We start from the raw sequence: 21,115 nt of genomic DNA, 5'->3' as shown, positions 1-21,115 counted from the left end.
TGTTCCATGTTATGGCATTAACCTTATTTGTCTCCATAAAGACAAATATGATACCACCACGCCAAGTTACAGGTCATATCTGTGGAGAGGCAGGACTACTCACAGTACAAAAGCCTACTTTACATGGTATTTCTAAGCAATAAAAACACCTGTACTGCACTGTTTTGTATAAAATCTCAGTGAGACAAATACGTGGCGGACCCTCCACAACAAAGGTTCCACATTACACACATAATGCCAAATGCAACTTTTAATGCAATGCTAAACTCTTCAGATGAAATGTAGTCTTCATAGAATACAAAGACGTATAAAATCGAAATAAATGGTCACAGGAAGTACTTAAACCTTCTTATGGGCTCACAAATTCCCAGCAACTTGTTCTTCAGTGTATTAAACAGCCACCTGCCACAGGGGATACTTTGGCTCTGTTCCTGGTGATTTCCTGATGGTTGGTAACAGAGACTGAAAATAACTTTGTGACCAACAATCTCCCAAAGGCTGACCCCTGATCCGTCTCTATGGGACTAACAACAAGCAAACACTCCATAAACACATCTCCACCAGTTAAGTACTTTAACAGCTATAAAACAATCTTTACACTAATACTAATGCTAATGAGAAGCCTAACTAACTACTACTTCTAACATCAATGTTGCTTTTTGGTTTCCGGTCTCAAACATGTGAATTATTCCCCACTAATGGCCAAGGATTCAAATGTTAAGAGTGAAATGGGATCTCTTTTGCTAAGTGCCTTCACTGTAAACAGGTCATTACTGTACTAACAGCAAATAAGCCGAAACTAGAGACTGGGTAAATCACTAGATGATTGGCACTGGTATGAAAATCTGTAAGGCTATAACATGTCAGTCATACTTGGACATAAACATATGTGTTGTGGTAATGCAAGAAAAACAGCACTATAAATATACTGGGCCATTTGCAGGACATGTGGTGGCAGTTAGTGATGCATGTATGGCAAATGGGTCACCTGATAGCTGTTAACATGTCTCAAAACCTGCGCTGACAGTTCTACCATTGACTAAACTCAATATGTTCTTCTAATGGGGGGATTAATTTAAAGCTAAAAGAAAATATACAGAAATTATTTTTGACAAAAACATAATAAAACTACTAAAAATAACAAAGCATAGGACAAATGTGCAGTTACCAGCAAACCATATCAGAATAGATATACTTTCGCCACGTGTTGCCTAGACACTAGTAGTTACCATGGTGAGTGGATGTGCAAAAATGATTGTGTCAAGAAGATATTTAAAGTTTAAGAGGCAAATAATTTTTTTTTTTTTTAAATAAATTTTATAATCAGTTTTCCAGATTGTGATTAGTGAAGTAGGATACTTGTAAAAGCTAGGGTCATAAGGGGAAGGAATTATTTTGTTCACCAGTCCAAGGCCATTGTAACCCCCACAGATTCCTCTAAGACATAAACTGTCAAATATTTTCACATCACAAACATACATGAGCTGCCTCAATGTTTTTCCTGTTGATTCTTTAGTGCATTTGTCATCACAGTATACATTATAACCTATAGAGAAAGGTTTTCATCAATAATTCGTCAGCATGAAAAATTATAATGGAATGTACTATAAATCTTTGTGGACTTATTAACGTATTACCTTTCAAATCCAAAAGCTTTAATTCTCTCATTTAGTTCATTTTTTTTGTTGTTGTTGTAGGACTTAGATCTCTAGATCTTTAGATCTCTACTATTTTACATAAATATAAATATGAAGGCAGAATTACCCATCCTATTAAAGGTGCACAGTAACTTTTTGGGTGGAGTGTCAACCACCTGCTTGTCTCCATGAAGATGTTATTGCTTTATCTAGAACAGACATGTCAAACTCAAGCCCGGAAGCCAAATTTTGCCCGCGATATATTTATATTTGATCATATCAAATATGTATTAGAGCTGGCCCATTGGCTACAGATAAAGACATTACTTATTTAAAATTTTGTTACTATTTTATATTATACTTGTTCTGGATTCACTGTTTAAGCAAAACTATTATTAATCATTTATTTTAATAAGAAAATATTTAACATTACATATCTCAAAAGAAGAGAAAACATGCAGATGTTGTTGAAATTTTTCAATAAATATTTAGTTTGCCCCACGACTTTTAATTTTTAATTTAATTAATTTAGTTTTTAATTTTGGCCCTCTGTGAATTTAAGTTTGACACCCCTGACCTAGAATGTTCACAGTATGGCACTAAACTGATGCCACCAGTTGCAAGTTACACGTCGTAACTGTGGAGAGGCTACCCTGCACTAGTGAGCAGTCGAAGCTGTTAGGTATGAAAATAAACAAAATCTGAGAAACATGCAGGTACTGGATCCTCATCAACAAAGTTACATAAGGCACCTTTAAACTAAGATCCCATAAACATTTGTCACACAACTATCTCAGTTTTCTTCAGGGTCTCCGGTTCACCTCACCCCAAGTGCCTTCACAAATGACACCCATACATGTCAGCTGAGGTCCCTTTTGAAGCTTATGGCCTGGGCTGACATGCCACTGATCAGCAGCATAACCCTGGATTCGTGAGGGAATGCAGGGCGGCCTCCAAGTGGTTTCATGACAAAGAAAAATGGGACCACATGCTGTAAAGACAATCATGGTGGGTTGGGTCTGTTGGTAACACAGACTAGAGGCAGAGAGCCGTGGTCAAATAGTTTGTAAGGTAAAGATCCCTTTGAAGTCCATACATCAGTTTTAGGGTCGTAACACTCAAAGCAATCAGAGTCCTCAATAGTATCATAAGCATTAAGAATGCGTCCCCCAGTAATGTAGAGTTTGTTGTTAATCACGGTGGCGCTGTGGTGCATCCGACGCTCCTTCAGATTCTCACATTTCACAAACTTGTTGGCTTTGGTGTCGTAGGCAATCATACGACGAGTGTAACCTGTACAAAGGAAAGGAATAAAGAATAGGGAAAGGATAAAACCCAGACAAACTTTATTGATCTACAAGGGAAATTACTTGGACATGATGTTTTTCTTTACCCACAGCTTACCTCCAACAATGTAAATCTTATCTTCTATGACAGCAGCAGGTGCACACACATTTTTTACAGTTCTGGTCTCCAGTCTGCACCACAGGTTACGAGAGATGTGATACACCTGTTAACAAGTTAAGATGGTCAAAAGACAGCATTTCTGCTGATGTACTCAGAAATGTTACACTATACATTTTCTATATCTTTTGTGAAACCACAACCACATTAGTGAGAGTTCCTGTACCTATGTACGCCAATAACAGTGGATGTTCTCAACTATTTATGTTACATGTTGTGGCATGTTGTCCAATAAAACCCTAACACAGTGGTTCTCAAACTGTGGTGCAACTGCTTCTGGTGGTATGTAGACTTCTATTCAGTTAAATTGTGTTCTTAAGCTGGTGTTGTTTTCTTCCTCCTTTGCGGTAGTCCTTCTTTAGAACTTTTGTAGCAAAGGTGTAGTTCTTTTTTACTGATACTCAGGAGGCTAAATCCTTTCTTAGGTGGTACTTGGTGTGAAAAGTTTGAGAAGTTTGATTTGCTATTGTACTTGACTATTCATGTATTAAACTTCAAGTGTTTCATTTTACTGTATTTACCTGAATCAGTCTGACTGGATTCTGCATTGCATCTTCTCCTCCAAAAACATAGATCTTTTGGTCGTTAGCAGCAACAGCAGGATGCAGGACAGCCGTGGGCATTGGCACCATAGACTCCCACTGGTTAAACATACTGTTGTATCTCTCCAATGATGGAGTGATTTTCTTGTCCACACCTATCCCTCCTAACACAAAGATGAAATGCAGGTAGGAGACGCTCTGGTGGGCATAGCGTGGCTGTAACATGGGCTCTGCTGTCCTCCATTGGTTGGTCTTAAGTGAGAGAGTGTAAACTGTAGCACTAACTGAACTGTCACCTGAAGCCATGCAGAGGCTGAGCCCTCCCAGGACATACAGGATGCTGTGAATGCACACATAAGCAGCTTTATACAGCCGCAGTGGAAGCTTAGCTAACCACTGCCAGCGGTGAGTCCTCTCGTCATACAACAAAGCTTCTCGAGAAGTTTGTTCATTGTTTTTTCTTCCTCCTACGACCACTAAAGTTTCCCTGCATGTGTAGCGCCTCGGTGTGGTCCATAAGGGTTTGAGCTCCCGGCTGCATTTGGAGCTGACGGAGAGCATGAGGCGCCGCACAGAGTCTATGATTTCAGTGCACAGAGTAGAAGACTGCACCAGAGGGTCATTGGCGATGAACTGGAACAAATAAGTGGGGTGAATGAAACGCAGACGCACCCTCTTGAAGAGATCATGTATGGCACCACGTCGTGAGAATGGGTCATGATGTATCCACGCTAAAAGAGTTTCAAAAACCTGCTCCTCTTCAGCACAGAGGCGGTCGTCCTCTAAGTATGACATGAGTTCAGGCAGAGAGAGTTCACAGAAGTCCTCTGATGCAGCAACATCAGAAAAGCTCCTCACAGCCATCTCCTTGGCGCACTCCTTCAGACTCTCACAGTGCAGAATCTCTGACAATCGGATCATGCTCAAGCAGTTTTCTGGACTGAGCTGCTCCTGGAGGAACAGGGAGCAGGCCTCAAACAAACCCACATAGTGCAGCATGGAGGCAGCCTGCATCACAGGAAGCACATTCTCCATAGTGATGGTAATACAACCTGTGTACACATAGTCCACGATGCCACTGAGGACCGAGGAGGAGATTCCCTGGAGGTTGACACGCGCCTGGCTGCTCTCCAGGAAGTTACTGCAGAACATGGCTCTGAAGTACGGGCTGCTGGAGACCAGCACTGAGCGGTGACAGGGGAACTCCTGCTCCTCACTGCAGAGGAGCACGTCCGTCAGCACCCGGCTCTGCCTCAGGCTGTTCAGTTGCGTCAGGAGGTGCAAAGGGAGCTCTGAGTCTCTGAAAGTGAAGGAGTCTCTCGGCCCACATGCCATTCTGGAGGACAGGAAAAACCTTTAATAACTGTATAACAATATTTGTATAACACACTGAATTATTACTACTATACACTTACTATTGTTCAAAAAATTACTTTTGTACAGTACACAGGTAATTGGCCTCTAAACAAGCAAATAAATCATTATTAGGGACAGTAATTATTTTAATAAACACAGTGGCAGCTACAGATTTACTCCTAAGGCCCTGAGCAGTCTAATATATTTAGATCACTAATCATTATTGTAAATTATTAAATGCCAGTGACTAGAAGCAAGATTTTATCATATTTACTCCACAGAGACAAAACAAACAGATAATAACTTCTCTATGGCAGAGTAATGAAATTGTAATTCAGTAACGAGGATAAATGGTTTAGTAACACGTGCGTATACAAGCTCACACACTCAAACCATTCATCAATACTTACATTATGGTTTATGTGGTTAAAAAGTGAGGAAGAAGCAAAATACAGGCAAATTAAAAACAGATATTCAGTCCATAGTGCGATAGTGGGACATCCCGTGGAGCCAGTGTGAGAATAGGAGCATGACACAGGGAAAATGATGGTGTGGGGCAAAGGGGCTCGCCATGAGGCCGCTGTGTACATTCCTTATGAGGCTAAGAATAGCATGGTGGGCCAGTGCGACTGCCCGGCCAGGCCCTCTCATGTGACACAAAGCTGTTTGGGACCCTGCTGCCAGCTTAACGGCTTGGGCAGGGATCCAGTGGAGAGATACAGAGAGAGTTTACAAAAGATGCTTCAGGGGGGTTCTGAATCGGCCATAAAGCCCACCCAGGTTTAATCAAAGGGTCCCATGACAGCTAACCCTTCCATCCCATTGCACTGTTTAGGTCCTCCCTCCATCAAGTGTAACCCAGGATGAGGTAAAAATAGAGCACTGCTGAAGGGTGGGCTTGATGTTGTTGTATTATGCACATAGCTAACACTTTTCTTTCTTTCTTTTTTTCTTTTCGGCAATGATATCAATTTAGCAGATAATGGGTTTACTGACTATATATCCACTGTTGCCTATAAAGTCTTCAGTTCTTGTTCAAATAAAACACAGCATTTCTCTTTCTCATTTAAAGTGGGATAAGCTATGTTTGCATCATATATTTTTGTTGTTGTAAAGAGTTAAATCCTCTGTTAACAGGCCTGGGAGTCTTTAGATTCTTCCTGTATCATCTAAGCCTGGTCCTCCAGATGAATTATTGCCATGTTTGCTTAGCGACACATGACAACCACCTGATATTACATGAAGTTGGATTGAATGACATAGCTGCAGGAAAGCAAGCTGACAGCAAGTGAGATTTTATGGTGACATGAGAGCAGCCTGGTTGTTAGCAGTATTCATCAAACGTGACATCTCTAGCCTACAGTAACTTTCTCCTCAGTAAGCCCCTTTAGATTATGTAACCTAATACGTATATGTAACCCAAATCGAGTTACAGTTTAGATACGCCATTAGTTATAATAGAATAAAAGAATAAAAAGTTGTAAAATAAAATTCACTGTTGATTCCCCACAGCTTGGATAATGCAACTTTGCTTCTCACATGTATTTTGTAGGCAACAATACATTTTTATGAGATTTTATTAGATCTAGCGAGCATAACTAAGCGTATAATTTAATAATAGCATATAATTACCTCCATCACCTGTGATGTACCAACTCCATTCATTCCAGTGGTCACACCTCGACCGGAAGTGACGAATGTGTCCGCAAGCGTGACGAACAGCTCTTTCGAAAATACAACAAGGAAGTGGACGTTTATTCTAGGGGGAAATAATCTCGGGGCGATACATTTCTTTAGGTAGGGGATCTTCACTCGGTAGGTTAGTTGTGTGGAGATATTGTCATCGTGGACTCCCTCGAGGTGCCGCTTTTTATCGTCTCCGGGGAGCTGCTGTTAGCTGCTAGGTGCTAGCAATGAACACGGACGTGGAATTTCACATCAGGCAGAACTATCCGTGGACCAAGCTCCCTGCTAATGTCAAACAGGTATCGGGTTTGGGCTTTCTAATGGCTGATGGAGGGATGGTGTGAAAGGGGACGGCGCCCTGTCTTATGTTGAACCTGTCAATGTCACCGTGCACCGTGTGTCTTGGAGGCAGCTGTCAGTGTGTCCTCCTCTGCAGGCTTTCTCCATTCAACCAGCCATTGCTGACCATGATTACATTACAGCCATTGAGAGAACGCTGCCTCCGCTAAAACTACATTGGCATCACATGACAGATTGTTTAAGAGGTGGCGCCATATGCTTCTAGCTCCTGGATGTCACCTGCACTGTTGCAATTACACAGCTGGGGGCAATATGTTTTGCTTTACTATTATGAAGGTATTGTGAACAATATACGAGACTATAAATAGTAATAAATCCCTCCTCCTCCTTTACATGCACTCCTCAAGTAGGGCTGTGCTGTATATGTCACTTCTGAGTGGGGGCGGACATCGAGCCTAAGGACGTTTTGTACTCAAATCTCCTTTTTAAGAATCACATGAATGGCCAACGATTTGTTTGACAAAAGTCAACATATTACATGTCAGATTCACATTACTGTAGATCTATAATTCGATAATTAATTCAGATTGTTTTCAGATTGTTGTGAAATCTTGCTTTCTTAAATCAGCTTCCATGTCCAAAAAAATTTGGATGTTACAGAAATGGAGCAACAAATCATATTTGGAAAGTTAATATTTGAAAGTGTTTCACATTAATGACCCTTATTCACCTTACCTGTTCCTACAGAGTTTGGGGAACTCACAGCGTGAATATGAGAAGCAGGTTTTATCCTACAGCATCCGCAATCAGCTGCGATTCCGCAATAACTTAGGTGAGTTATTACCCCTAACTTTATCAATTCAGGCACCCACTTAATACAAACTACATATTCTATAATGATCTATCTTTCATAAAATAAAAGGAGATTATCAAACAACATTCTCAGATCAAAATCTTTGGCTTTATCCTCTTAACAATAATAATGTATTTTTTTATTCCATCATGTGCACTTTTTGTCTTTGACCTTGTCTTAGTGATCATTAGGTTTTCTTTACACTGGCCAAGCTGTTTCAATTGACTACAGTGCTTCTCCATTCACTCTGTTGAAAGTGCTTTGTTTGTTTTACGAGCAGTGCGCCACGTGAGGAAAGATGAGCGGAAGTATTATGAGGAGCTCCTGAAGTATAGCCGTGATCACCTGATGCTGTACCCCTACCACCTGTCTGACATCATGGTCAAAGGGCTGCGGGTCACTCCCTTCTCCTATTACATAGGAATTATGGAGGTAAGCTAATGTGTAGCTACTAAACCAAACCACAATGCAAGCAACACTACACAACTTATTGTTATTATAACATGTATTATATTATTAACAGTAATTGTGCCACATTTTTTGCAAAGCTTAGGGTTAGGGTTTTATCGCTTTTGTCCATTTTTGATTGATCACCTGGTTTAATTTTGGCTTTGGCTATGTCTAATTTGGCCTTAATCCGGCTTTAGAAGTATAGATGATTTATTAATCACAAATAAAGATTTTGCCCTCCTCACTGCATGTTCAGCCTCTGATAAGGTCTCCATGGTTTGAGACAGCCTCCTGCTGAGCTCCAGTCAGAGGCTGTGACCTGCGGTTCTCCTTGACTCCTGCTGACAATTAGATTAGAGTTATGTTTGTTTGTGTGATGTGAAGGTCACCTGGGTGTTGTTATTCAGCCTTTACAATCCAAAACTAACAAGTGGGTGGCACAGTGCCACAGTAGCATCTGCCATGGAGCAAGGAGATCCTGTTTGATTCCCAGACCGTTAGACCTGTGTCTGTGAACTTTGGGTGGCAGGATATTTACTCAGTTAACAACAATGTATTGCCTAGAAACAACGTAGTAAACCAGTAAATACAACATCATATTATTTTATTTTTGGGAATTTGTTTTAGTGCGGTGTAACATTCCTACAATAACCAGCCGTAGCTGATGGAGTTATTTGAATGAAAATAGCCCATATCTGCAAAACTTTAGGGGGCAGGAGTGCTACTTTGATGTGTAGAGATTGTACAAAATTGTCCTTTCAGTGCTCTTCAGTGAGCCCATATTTGTCTTTATAATCAGTTTGTCAACTTATGCAGAATGTGTTTTTAAGACTGTCTCCTTTTTTTATCACCAGGATATTATGAACAGTGAAAAGAGCTACGACTCCCTGCCCAATTTCACTGCTGCTGACTGTGAGTCACATTTCCTCTATACATTATAAGAGCTTTGTTCTAAAATGATTAAGTAATGATACCTGTAGGATTTTTTAACGGTTTGTGTTCATGTGACAATGACGTCAACGTTATTCTAAAATACCTGCAGTGTAAAATGGAACTGGAGGACCGGTCAGAATTGTTTGGTAAAATTTGCTGTTTAACTGACAGATTACACAGTTGTTACCCTGTTTTATGATTAATATCTCCGTCATCATCAAGTCTATCCACATGAAACTAATATTGGCATAAAGTTCAATGCCTTCTCTGTCAGCCTAAGCCATTTACAATAAGAAAAGTGGTGCCCTTATTCAACCCCAAAGACATAATAGCTGTCAGTGGAAAGGACTTTAAGACATAAGATTAAACTTAATTTGTATGTATTAATATTCAGAGGAGCCTCAAGGGTAGGGCTGTTGTTTGACTTTCTATAGTTGTGTCCCTGTCAGTTTGGGGGTGGTGCCAGAGCCTGGTCCTGGCAGTACAGGACCCTCTTGCTGTGAGGACAGAAGGCTGCCCGCAGGTCGTCCTCCTCTCTCCTCTCTGGTCCCAGAGGAGCTGTGGATGTGCTCATGTGGGCGGACGGTTGTGTGTTTTTGTCTGGCTGAAGCTGCAGTACTGAAGTGTGTGCCTGTGTGTGCGTGTGTTTTTCTTCTAAACTAGGGCTGGTCGATATGATAAAAAAATTTATCACGATTTTCTTTCTTCATTGCCTAATCACATTTTTTTCCCTCTTATTTAAAACAAATAACACTGACTTTCGTTCTTAATTTCAATAAAAACAATATAGTCTTTTACAATTTCAAATGTTTTAAATCTGAACTTTGCTTTGCAACTGCTTTTACTGACAGAGGATTGGCTGTAGGCCTTTTGATTATAAAGAATCAATCTGATCACTGATGATTAGAAATGACTCTCTCCTAATCGAGCCTTACTCTCGATTACATTTTGATTAATTGATAAGCCTTTTGCTAAACTGTAACCCATCAATGTGTTAAGGATAGACGCTATTGTGGATTGAAACTGGTATCTTTTAGAGGTTACTGTAGATGAGTAATTTCTAAAGCTCCACCTGAGTCATGCTTTAATTTCTTGTTTGACATAAATAGAAGTTTCACACACAGCTGGACATTGGGATGTTGAGTTGAGTGCTCTAAATGTAAAATGCCACTTTTCATGTTTCCACAGGTCTGAGGCTTCTTGGCATTGGGAGAAACCAGTACATTGACTTAATGAACCAGTGCAGGTCCTCCAAAGTGAGCTACTCTAAAAATACATTAATTTTAGACTCTTGGCATTATTTTTTGCTTATATATGTTAATCTTTTTATCAGAAATTTTTCCGGAGAAAATCAGCTCGGGACCTGCTCCCCACTAAGCCTGTGGAGATCTCTGTGGAGCCGTGGTGGGTCGCACAGACAGGCTACATCACCGAGGATGATATCAGGGTGGGTAACACATGTCATGTTTAGTAATATTTTTAATACAACAGAATAGTCTATTCATAGTATTGTAGGACTATATCTTCTTCAGATATACTGTACATGCTCAATCTCTACTGTGTATACTTCCAGGTTTGCTCTACAGCTGAGAAAAAGGCTATAGATAAAATGATAGACTCAGGTCCTCAACTCGCTGGCTCAATGGAGTACAATGTGGTGCTAAGTGAGTTTTTATTACAGCTATTTACCTATATTACACTATGAAAGTTTATGATTTGAATTGTACATGTGTTTTTTAGGTTTGTACAATCGAGGTTTTATCTACCTGGATGTGCCCATATCTGATGACAGCTGCATTTCAGGTACATCAGTTTACCAGTTCATTTACCAGTGTTTGACATTAAGCATCCAATTTAATGAACAGATTATTTGTGCAGACAAGCACATAAAGCAACCTGCCAATATCTAGTGCAAAAATATAAAGTGTGTACACAGTAATTAGTATGGATGTGATTTTGATTATGACTTTATGATCGTGTGTGTTTTTCAGTGCCTCCATTGGAAGGCTTTGTCATGAACCGAGTCCAGGGCGATTATTTTGAAACTCTTCTGTACAAGATCTTTGTCTCCATTGATGAGCAGACAAATGTAGCCGAGGTGCGCTTTAGAACATCTGAATACACTGAATACAATATGAGCAGATGTTTATTGACCCGCATCTTAAGTGAATGCTTACATAAACATTTCCTTGTGTCCCTCAGCTTGCTAATGTGTTGGAGATCGACTTGGACTTGGTGAAGGTGAGTTGAGTCTTTGTGTTTCAGGGACTAAATGGTTACAATCAGAAAAGCTGCAAAACAATTACAAAGGAGCCAATTTCTCTGTATTCCAGTATTGGGCACTTTAGTGGGAATGACAGATGATGATGCATTGACAAATTAAAATGAAAAAACTGCTTTTATTGGTATAATTGTTTAATGCATTGTTTACATCTCTGGATGTCTGTCATCACGTCAACTTATTTTCATTTTATTGAGACTAAATTAAAAGTGGCAATTTGTTACAGAAATAAAATTGAGTCACTGACTGTAGGTGCCAAGAACTGTGTAAAAAGTGCCAACAGTAGCTGTGTTAATGCCAGATTCATTACATTTAAGATACAAGTAAAGTTTAGACTTTGGGCATAAAATATAAGTTTGGATGTTTTGACAGAATGCTGTGTCCATGTATTGCCGGTTGGGCTTTGCTGTAAAAAAGGGTCAGGTCTTCAGCTCAGACCAACTCCATCCTACCTGGAAGAATGCTCCCTCCGTCAACAGGCTCAAGTATTCATTAAACTCAATAGTTGACATGTATTTTGCAGTGTATCTCTGTCCCTGTTGTGTCTGACCTGTGGTATGTGGTCTGTCAGGAGCACCATGGACCCCCAGAGGATGCTGCTTTCCTGGGAGCAGGGGAGTCCCGTGATGGAGGGAGGCTCATCTGCCACCGACACGGACACCACCAGCCTGGAGGACCAAGGTCTGACTGACTCACACTGGTGCAAATGTACACACCCTGTTTCATGCTGATAAAAAAAAAAAAAATCTTCTTGGAAGTGAAGTTTAGAAACTGTACTTAATTAATCCCGAGGAAAGTTATTCTCTAATGAAGATGATTACACAAGAGTTTTGGACCGGTCTTACTCTAATTTTGGCCGAGATCAATATTAAGTTGGCACCGCCATCTTAAACATTTATTCACACAAAGGTTTTGTCTTTTTTTCAGCAGACACAGCAAGTGTTAGCAGTCTGAGCATCCCTGCTGCACCAACCAAGAGGATCGCTTTTCTCTTTGACTCCACCCTCACAGCCTTTCTCATGATGGGCAACTTGTCTCCGGTCAGTGGCTCAGTGAAAATACAATAATACCAAGTTATGTATTGGCCGGTCATGATAATTACTGCAGTATAGCGACTTATAGTTCAATACATGATAGATGGAACAATATATTTTGGGATTCAGTACTTATTGTGTGTAGAATTTATTTGTAATAAAAGAGATTTGAGGTATTTTTTGTTGTAATACAATAACATGAATTGCATGTTACCCCATCTTGCATTATTGTTATTGTGTCAGTAACATGAAGTAGTTTGAATATTTTTGTTTATCGCAGTGTAGCTCTGTGTGCTTCAAAAGTTTGTTATTGTGATCGACCTAGTCATATAAATAACACATTGTTGACTAAAAACATACATTATATATCCTTACAGAACTTGAAAAGCCATGCAGTGACAATGTTTGAGGTTGGAAAACTGTCTGATGAGACACTGGACAGTTTTCTGGCTGAGCTGGAGAAGGTAAGCAGGGTTAATGCATGCAAGTTTCCGAAAGCTCCACTGTCAAATCACAATTGTGTGTATTTTCTTTCATTCAGGTGGAGTCTACAGCTGAAGGAGAGGCCCAGCGTTACTTTGACCATGCACTCACTCTCAAAAACACTATTCTATTCCTGCGCTACAACAAAGAACTTACTCAGGACCAGGGACCAGACATCCCAAACATAGGTAACACTTTTTAACTGTAGAAAATAAACAAAATAATGGTTTTATTAGGGTCCACATAAAAAGTATAATTCATTTTCACTTATTCAAGTTAAGAATTAGGACAGCAACATATAGCAAACAATTGAATTGTAATCACAATTTGCAAGACTGTCACTGAAATAGCATAATTTTTCTACAACCGCAAAACATCCGGTTTAACCTGTTAACCTGTAGTTTAGACCTACGCATGCATGGGGCTTTTGTTTTATTTTAGTAGTTAATTTTAATCCACGCTTAAAATGTGGACTTTGAACTGAATCTTGTTAAAACATAATCGCAAATCTAATCGCAGTGCTTGTCAGAAAAAAAGCACAGTTCATTATTTTATTTATGTAATTTTTATGTTTTCTGTTTTTCCAAAGTTGTGTAACTCTTCTTTTTTTATTCATCCTTTCTTGTCTGCGCTGCCCTCTAGGTTTCCCATTGGACATGCTGCGCTGTGAAAGTCTGTTGGGTTTGGACCAAGCCACATGCAGCCGCGTCCTCAACAAAAACTACAAACTACTGGTCTCCATGGCACCACTTAGCAATGAGATCCGCCCCATCAGCAGCTGCACGCCCCAGGTATGCTGTCTCTGGCGGGAGGCCGGAGTGGACTGGGGGCTTTAGTTTAATATGTGTTTTGGTTTGGCTGCGGTTGCCCTGTTGCTGTGTGTAAATACTCTGCCTGCTGTTGCCCACGACGACAGCGGTACACAAAGAGAAGAGTGAGTGAGGGAGAGAGGCTAGTAGTAATTTCTGTTCTTGGCCACACTCCAGCATTTGTGGTCTCCATTGGGAATATACTTCAACTCTTTGCTGTTTATTCAAAAGCTTGTAGATGCTGGGGAACTCTCTTCTCCATCTTCTGCATATTTTTTTTTTTACACTGGTCCATACTGTTATTTTTGGCCAATGTGTGCCATCCAGTGTTGCTAGGACAGGCTTAATGAGGCATTGCCTGTCCATATACTGAGAATGAGAAAAACATGTATGTGTGCCCTCTATAGGCAGTTTGAGGTACTGGCACCCCAGGTTCAGTTGTGATTGTACTTGTAGTGAGAGGCTACATACAATTATACAAACTGTATTTTTTCAATATGCCCAACATTCATTAAAGCTCTGTTAGTAAACAAAATGACTAATTTTAGAAAATGATCCCTGTGTCTGACATTTGTGCCCTGTCTGCTGGTCCTCCCTGCAGCACATTGGTCCGGCCATCCCCGAGGTGAGCTCCATCTGGTTCAAGATGTACTTGTACCATGTGACCGGTCAAGGCCCGCCATCTCTGCTGCTGTCCAAGGGCTCCAGGCTCCGTAAACTGCCAGACATCTTCCAGGTTTGAACTAATCCTTCATCATGGCTGAATCACTATAAATTATTAAAAGAATGTAAAACATTTAGTATTTCATTTATAAGAGAGGAGATAGCGAAGGCTTAATGCACCTGGCCTGTCATGATCAAAGCAGACACATGCTGTGGCAGCTGCGTCGTACCTGTGAGGCTTCCTGCAGGTTTAGGTTCTCGGAAATATCTTGGGAATGTGAGACGGTTAACAAAAGAGATTTCATGTTAACAATGCACAGGGGAAGATGATAATATCATGCAAATGGGTCACTTTTTAGAACAGAAAAGCATGTGGTCTGCTAAATAATTTTTCAAAACCTAACTTTTAGCTTCACTTTATTTTAGCTTAACAGTTAGTGTTATGAGTTAAACTAAATTGTGAAGTAAATTTGATTACTTGTCTTTGTTTACTTCAGGTCTATGACAGGCTGTTAATCACATCCTGGGGTCATGATCCTGGAGTTGTACCCACATCCAATGTTCTCACTATGCTCAATGATGCACTCACTCACTCAGCTGTACTCATTCAGGTATGTTTTGGTTTCCTGAAACTCTTTGTTGAGATGTTCTGTATTAATAAATTATCTGAAATCTCAGGGTCACGGGATGCATGGCCATGGAGAAACCGTTCATATCCCATTCCCATTTGATGAGGAGGATCTAAAAGGAGGTTGGTTGTTTCCAAGAACAGGTGTAACTATTTTTACATTTGAAAGTGAAGAAAATGACTGTAATAATCTGATTGTCCTTCCTGTGCAGAATTCTCTTACTCGAACATGTGTGTGCACAAAGCCCTGCAGAAGCTAAAGGACTTTGTGGACCTGGAGCACCAGTGTGGCTACATCACGATGCTTAACTCCAACAACAGACATCGACGCAGGCCCAGTGACGGAGGGGAGTGCAGGGGTGAGCCCAGGCTGTGTGCTTTTACACTGTGCATTTAACACTCAAATGATCAACAAACTTAACCTTATTAAACCATCAACACTGTCCTTCCACCTAATTGCATTTTAATGTGGCCATGCAAATTAGATAAGATCACACAGACCACTTTGATTAAACTGTTTGACAGGATAATTGTCACTTTATTGAGATGGCCTTTCCTAATGGATAATTATTGAACAATTTTAACCATTTAAATGTATAATTAACAATGGTAATTGCCTTCATTGCAAATATACATATGTAGGTAACATAAGCCTAATAATAGAAATAGATAATGTATTGTGCGTGTTTGATGTGACTTCTTCAAGGTCACAAAAGCGTTTTCTCTTTCAGGAGAAACTCATCTCGGTGGAGCTTTGGACACTAATGGCAGCACAGAGTCTTTTGAGCTGGTCACAGAGGAGAACAACGGAGAGAGCAAGTCCAAAACAGACAGTAAGCGTAATGATATAATAAACACAAATGTGTAATTCAATGTGATACTAGTTTGTTGTTTTAACTGTTTCCTGCTCTGTTTAAATATCATGTGTTTTGTCACATCATTTATGTCTAGTCACTCTCCTCCTTTTATTTCAGCTCTTTCTTGTGAGGATGAGTGGGTCCCTCTTGAACTGTGCTTTGGCATGCCCCTCTTTAGCTCCGAGCTGAACCGCAAAGTGTGTCGGAAGATCGCCTCTCACAAACTCTTCAGCTCTGAGAGGTGAAGTCAAAACAATAGACTCAGAAACATCCTGAGGATTGCAGAACTTTTCAGACAGACACATTATAAACGCTATAGTCAAACTCTCTCAATGTTTTTCAGCCTCCAGGAGCTGCTGCACTCCAGTCGAAAGCTTTCACTGAAAGTGCTCAGCTTCGTTCAATCATTCCAGGTAAAACATTTGTACTGACAAAAACTGGAATCCAAACCCAGCCAATCTATAAAAGAAAATATATAAAAGATCATGAATAGCCATATTTTGTCTATAAAAAACAGGATGTACTAACCGTTACCCATTTACTCATGAATAAACTATGTAGCTGTTGTATTGAATGGTTAAACTATGTACGACATGAACACAGACTCATTTCTCATGTTTTTTCCCTGTTGACATGTCTCCTTGTCCCACATATTCTATTGTGTGCCTGGTGGGCTCTGACCTTTGCCCTTTGCCCTGTGTTGGCAGGATAGCGGCCTGGGCTCTGACCAGGACAGTGGTGTCAAACCCTTTGAGCCAGCCCCCGGCAGAAGCTGGGGTCCCACTGCCCGCCCTCAACCTGCTCTTCAAGGACGGACAGCTGAAGGAGTGGAGCGGGCGGGCCCCTCCTCCACTGGACATCTCAGCTCTTCAGAAGGAGCTCACATAAAGTACTTCAATCATAAGGAATTCACCACTCAATGTAAAAAAAACTGCTGTCCTGTAGTGTTGCGTCTGAGAAAATGAGTTATTGAGGTCTGCATTTGTGTCGCAAGGACCACTCCCTCTAAAACCTCCTCAGTAGAACATGGGGTGAATGGTCATCTGCACTTTGTCTTTTACTGACTGTGTGAGCAGACACTGGCACCACCCCTGGCTCTTCCTTGTGACGCATCCTGTCCATAGCAAGGCAGTGTTATCTGTTGGAGTGGTGCTATACAGTATAAAACAGTGATGCAGCTAAAGCCTATATTCAGTAACTGGATCCACACGCGCTGTTCTGACTCTGCAGGCCTTGCCCCTCTGTCAGTGGATGTTTTGTGACCCTTGAGAGCGGAGCGTATCGTCTTTAATATTGTATATGTGTTATAAAAATGACCCAAAAAAATAAATCGCAGTATTGAACTGACCTCTTCAGGAATCATTTGACATATGCATTTTAGGACCTCGTCTCTGGACCTGGTCGACTTGGGGCTAAATCCAGAAGTCGCTGTGTTTCATGTCAAGTGGTCTGATGCATGATACTGTTGCACAAATATTCCATAAGAAAACTTTACTTTTACTAGTGTAATTGTTGTTCTGGGCATCTTTGATTTGCACTGTGCAGGGATACTCCGACCCTGTGGCTGAAGTGATCTCATGTTTTTAGTAGTTTAATAAGGTAAATGAAGTGCACATCATTTTAAAACAATGGCCACAAGAAGGACTTAGAATGGTCTGTTATCATAATTTGAAATTGCTAATTTTATCTGCTGTTTTTTATTACATATTTAGACACCAAAGACCAGTTTTCTTTATGTACTTTTATTTTATTTTTTATTTTACTGCCTTACAATTATCTGCCAAATCTCTAAACTTGATTTGCTATGGTTTTGAAATTGCTTTGCCCTTTTAATGCAATTTTATTACATTTAATGTTTGGCCTTTTGATTACTTTCTGGATATATCATAAGCTAAACTGGTTTACAACCCACAGATGAGTTAATTGAATTCAGTTAATTGTATCTTGGTCAAACCTGCAGTGTCTAACCCAAGCTTGCTGCCCTAAAAAAATCTGTTTACTCTGGGTTTTGAAAAATGGGTTTGTAGTCCGAGAGCAGAGGGAGACTTTGGTGAATCGCTGTGATGGGCCCATGGGACAGAAATGCTAATATGTGTTGCCCAGCATCTGAAAGCAGTGATGGCCCAAAAACTGTCTGAAGCATTTTTTTCAATGGGACTCAAAAGAATAGTCTATTTCATTGTGTTCAGTAGAGAAAACCCAGAAAATACTTTTGTTGAACCTACCTTCTGCAGTTTTTGCATTAGTTGATGCTGAGCTAGAAAAAGACTACAGTGAGGTGTGAGCATGACACCTGTAGACACTGTTGTGAGTATGTTGTGTATGCGTGTAGTGCGCACCTCACTCTTAAATGTGTTAAACATGCATTCACACTAAGACCCTGTCTGTCTGGTATCTACTGTAGTTCTAGTACCCAGCCCTCCTTCAGTATACAACCACCACCTCAGTGTTTGAATAGGCTAGTTTTAAATGTCCATGTATACTTTAGGAAATCTTTGTTGTAGCTTGTTGGGACTGTGAACATCATTGACTGAGTTATTTCTGATGTTGTTCAATGGTTTAAAAAGATGAAAGTGACATTCCTTCAACATGATCTACCATCTCTGTTCCCTTTTGCTCCAAACATGTTATTTCAGATAAATATGTAAAAAGCATATGAAAATATAAATAAATATGTAATAAATGCAGATTTTTCCTTCACTGAAATACATTTTGTGTTATTTTTTTAAATCTTAACTTTGTTCTGAAGCCAGGTGTAACAGATGGTATGCGGGATGCGGAGGTCCGGATGCACTGTCCATCTGCTTCAAATATTCTCCCTGTGTTTTTAAACACACTCAGAATCCCAGTTGAATCATGGTCTTAATGTTAAAATGCAAGTAATATTTTTTTGTTATGTTTATTATCAGTAGATGTCTGACTTAGCCAACAGAAAGGACAGTCCTGTCTAATTGTCTATATGTCCCAACCTGTGTGATTTCCCAGCAGCCCACATTAATGTCACTGGGGGGGCACTAGGGCAGAAACTGGGTCATACCACCTGAGGCATGGAGACCCTCTTAAATAGGCTGCTGTGTGTCACACTTATTACTGTCTGAACACCTTTATTCTGGACCAGTGTTGGGCAGTAAGAAGTTACAAAGTAGGGATTACTGTAATCAGATTACTTTTTTTAGTAACACAGGAATGTAACTAGTTGCAACAGAAAATTTAGTAATTATATTACAGTTACTTGGGCTAGTGATTTTTGTTTTCCCCTGACAAACATGTACATTATCCATTAGAAATGTACTGTAAAACAGTAAAAAAATAAACAGGAGCATGTCCTCTGAGAAACTGAAACAAAGTGTCATTACAGTGAAGAATTCATCCCTTTTATAAGTTGGTTCCTGAGCTGCATGTCAAAGTAACATGTAGTAATACATATAAGTATAGTAATAAATACTAAATAAAGTAATCAAAGTAATATTTAGATTAAGTAATCTGACCAACACTGGTCTGGACTGAGCTGGAACTCTGTATCTGGTGAAGGTGTGGCCTCTTTTAAGTCAGTGTAATTTTCAAAAGTCTTCTAGGTGTAATGGACCAAACCTCAGCCAATATGGTTTTCTGATTGTATAATGTGATGATGTCATTCTGCCAGATTGTGGACAAGATCCAGTTTTTCCTATTAATAACATTGTACTTTGCTATAAAATATCCAAAAAGTAACTGCATTTAAATAAACAGATTATTTGTCTAGACCAATTAACATCTTGTTATACAACAAAGCGCTTCAGTTAATGACATAATGACATATATTTTAACTGGTCCCGTCTGTATTAAATAATATACTGGCCTATAGAATGTTGTAATGTCATCTGAAACCCAGCAATAGTGAAAGATCAACCTGGTTTTGCTCTACATGATTTCCCCAGCAACACTGGAAGAAGGGCCAAATGTGGAGGACAACAGAGATTACCTGACCTTCACCTGGGTTTATGATTCAAATTCAAGTTTTGTATGTTTCAGCAGACACAATTTAGGGGCAATTCATTTGGCTGAACTTTATCTGACATATTTAAAGATGCATTGCGTAACACTCCCAGTGGAGGGTCCACCACCTGCTTGTCTCCATGGAAATGTTGCTTTGTCTAGAATGTTCTACAGTATAGATTAAACCTAAGATCAAATAAGCAGGTTACAGCACTACACTACATTACAGTTCAGATCTGTGGAGAGTCGCCCCTATTCAGAAAAGGAACTATATTTTTGAGCAACAGAAACATACGTTATGAATAAATGCTAGATGTATAAGTTTAAAGTCATACCATGGAACATTCAAGGCAAAGCAATAACATCATGGAGACAAGTAGGTAGCGGACCCTTCACCAGAGAAGTTGCACATTGCACCTTTAATATTCATCTTCAGAAAAAAATTTTGTTAATTTTGAATTGACATGAAGTCAGTACGTACTTACTAATTACATCGCACCTTCTCTTTACCATTACAGTATCTCACAGCAATCGGTTCAAGACAAACAAGACTCAAGAGCTGCTCTGAACCAGATAAATAAGTGACCTTTTCCTAGCCTTTCTATTCTTTTGTTCTCTCATCACCCAAGTATCTGAAAATTGTGAGTTATAAAATGGATTATAAATTCATCCCATAAATGCAACACATTGTTCCTGTTAATTAAAAAACAACAACACTTGCTTTACACAATTTCCCAAACTAATTCTCTCCTCGATAATAAGCTGAATTAAATCTATGTTAAATCCTAAATGACCTAGATTGAATTTGACTAAACAACAAAAGCATTGACTATGGATTACACACACAAGGCAGAAATCAGGCTCAGAGATCAAGCTTGGCCCACTTCATTAATTACCTTAATAATGGTATCAGGGAGCTCAACGCCTCTGCTGCACCAAGTATACCACAATTAGTCAAGAAAAGCTTTTTATTTTAGAACTGGTCCTATCAGCTATGTGGTTTCACTGAGAGTTTGTAATCTGTGCGTTCTGGCTGCTGAACAACTGAAAGGTCAAGTGGAGGCTCTTTGGCTTATGATTTGGAAGTGAAAATGCAAAACAGTGCTGTAGTTATAGTGATTTTATGCCGCTGTCAATGCATTTTAACCATAGTGAGTTACTGAC

General features: G+C 39.8%; 2 protein-coding genes across 2 annotated transcripts; one reads left to right on the top strand and one right to left on the bottom strand.

The window, feature by feature from the left end:
* Positions 1-2,640: 2,640 nt before the first annotated feature.
* On the bottom strand, positions 2,641-6,716 carry klhl38a (kelch-like family member 38a). Its single transcript, XM_020932459.2, has 4 exons — positions 6,632-6,716; positions 3,623-4,979; positions 3,042-3,147; positions 2,641-2,930 (listed from the first exon to the last, which is right to left on the bottom strand). The coding sequence occupies exons 2-4, from the start codon at positions 4,976-4,978 to the stop codon at positions 2,641-2,643; spliced, it is 1,752 nt and encodes a 583-aa protein (XP_020788118.1). The 5' UTR covers position 4,979; positions 6,632-6,716.
* Positions 6,717-6,727: 11 nt separating this feature from the next.
* On the top strand, positions 6,728-18,682 carry fam91a1 (family with sequence similarity 91 member A1). The gene is given in 25 exon segments (XM_055157454.1): positions 6,728-6,984; positions 7,733-7,817; positions 8,119-8,270; positions 9,143-9,200; positions 10,410-10,477; positions 10,555-10,668; positions 10,795-10,885; positions 10,962-11,024; positions 11,213-11,319; positions 11,424-11,462; positions 11,875-11,987; positions 12,074-12,183; positions 12,430-12,542; positions 12,914-13,000; positions 13,078-13,207; positions 13,662-13,810; positions 14,430-14,564; positions 14,989-15,102; positions 15,170-15,242; positions 15,332-15,478; positions 15,851-15,952; positions 16,094-16,217; positions 16,320-16,389; positions 16,684-16,715; positions 16,717-18,682. Coding segments are annotated over 25 exon segments (2,496 nt in total). The 5' UTR covers positions 6,728-6,912; the 3' UTR covers positions 16,865-18,682.
* The last annotated feature ends 2,433 nt before the right edge of the window (positions 18,683-21,115 follow it).

This window comes from Boleophthalmus pectinirostris, unplaced genomic scaffold (genome assembly GCF_026225935.1).
Source record: "Boleophthalmus pectinirostris isolate CB_2022bp ecotype Guang Dong unplaced genomic scaffold, ASM2622593v1 HiC_scaffold_21, whole genome shotgun sequence".
NCBI classification, from domain to species: domain Eukaryota; kingdom Metazoa; phylum Chordata; class Actinopteri; order Gobiiformes; family Gobiidae; genus Boleophthalmus; species Boleophthalmus pectinirostris.
The sequence above is the reverse complement of the archived record's forward strand: the minus strand, read 5'-3'. Positions and strand labels throughout refer to the sequence as shown.

Coding starts and splice junctions, on each gene's coding strand:
- klhl38a (XM_020932459.2), bottom strand. CDS start 4,978: ATGGCATGTGGGCCGAGAGACTCCTTCACTTTCAGAGACTCAGAGCTC. Junction 3,148..3,622: donor ATCCAGTCAGACTGATTCAG/GTAAATACAGTA, acceptor ACTTGTTAACAG/GTGTATCACATCTCTCGTAA. Junction 2,931..3,041: donor TAAGATTTACATTGTTGGAG/GTAAGCTGTGGG, acceptor TCCTTTGTACAG/GTTACACTCGTCGTATGATT.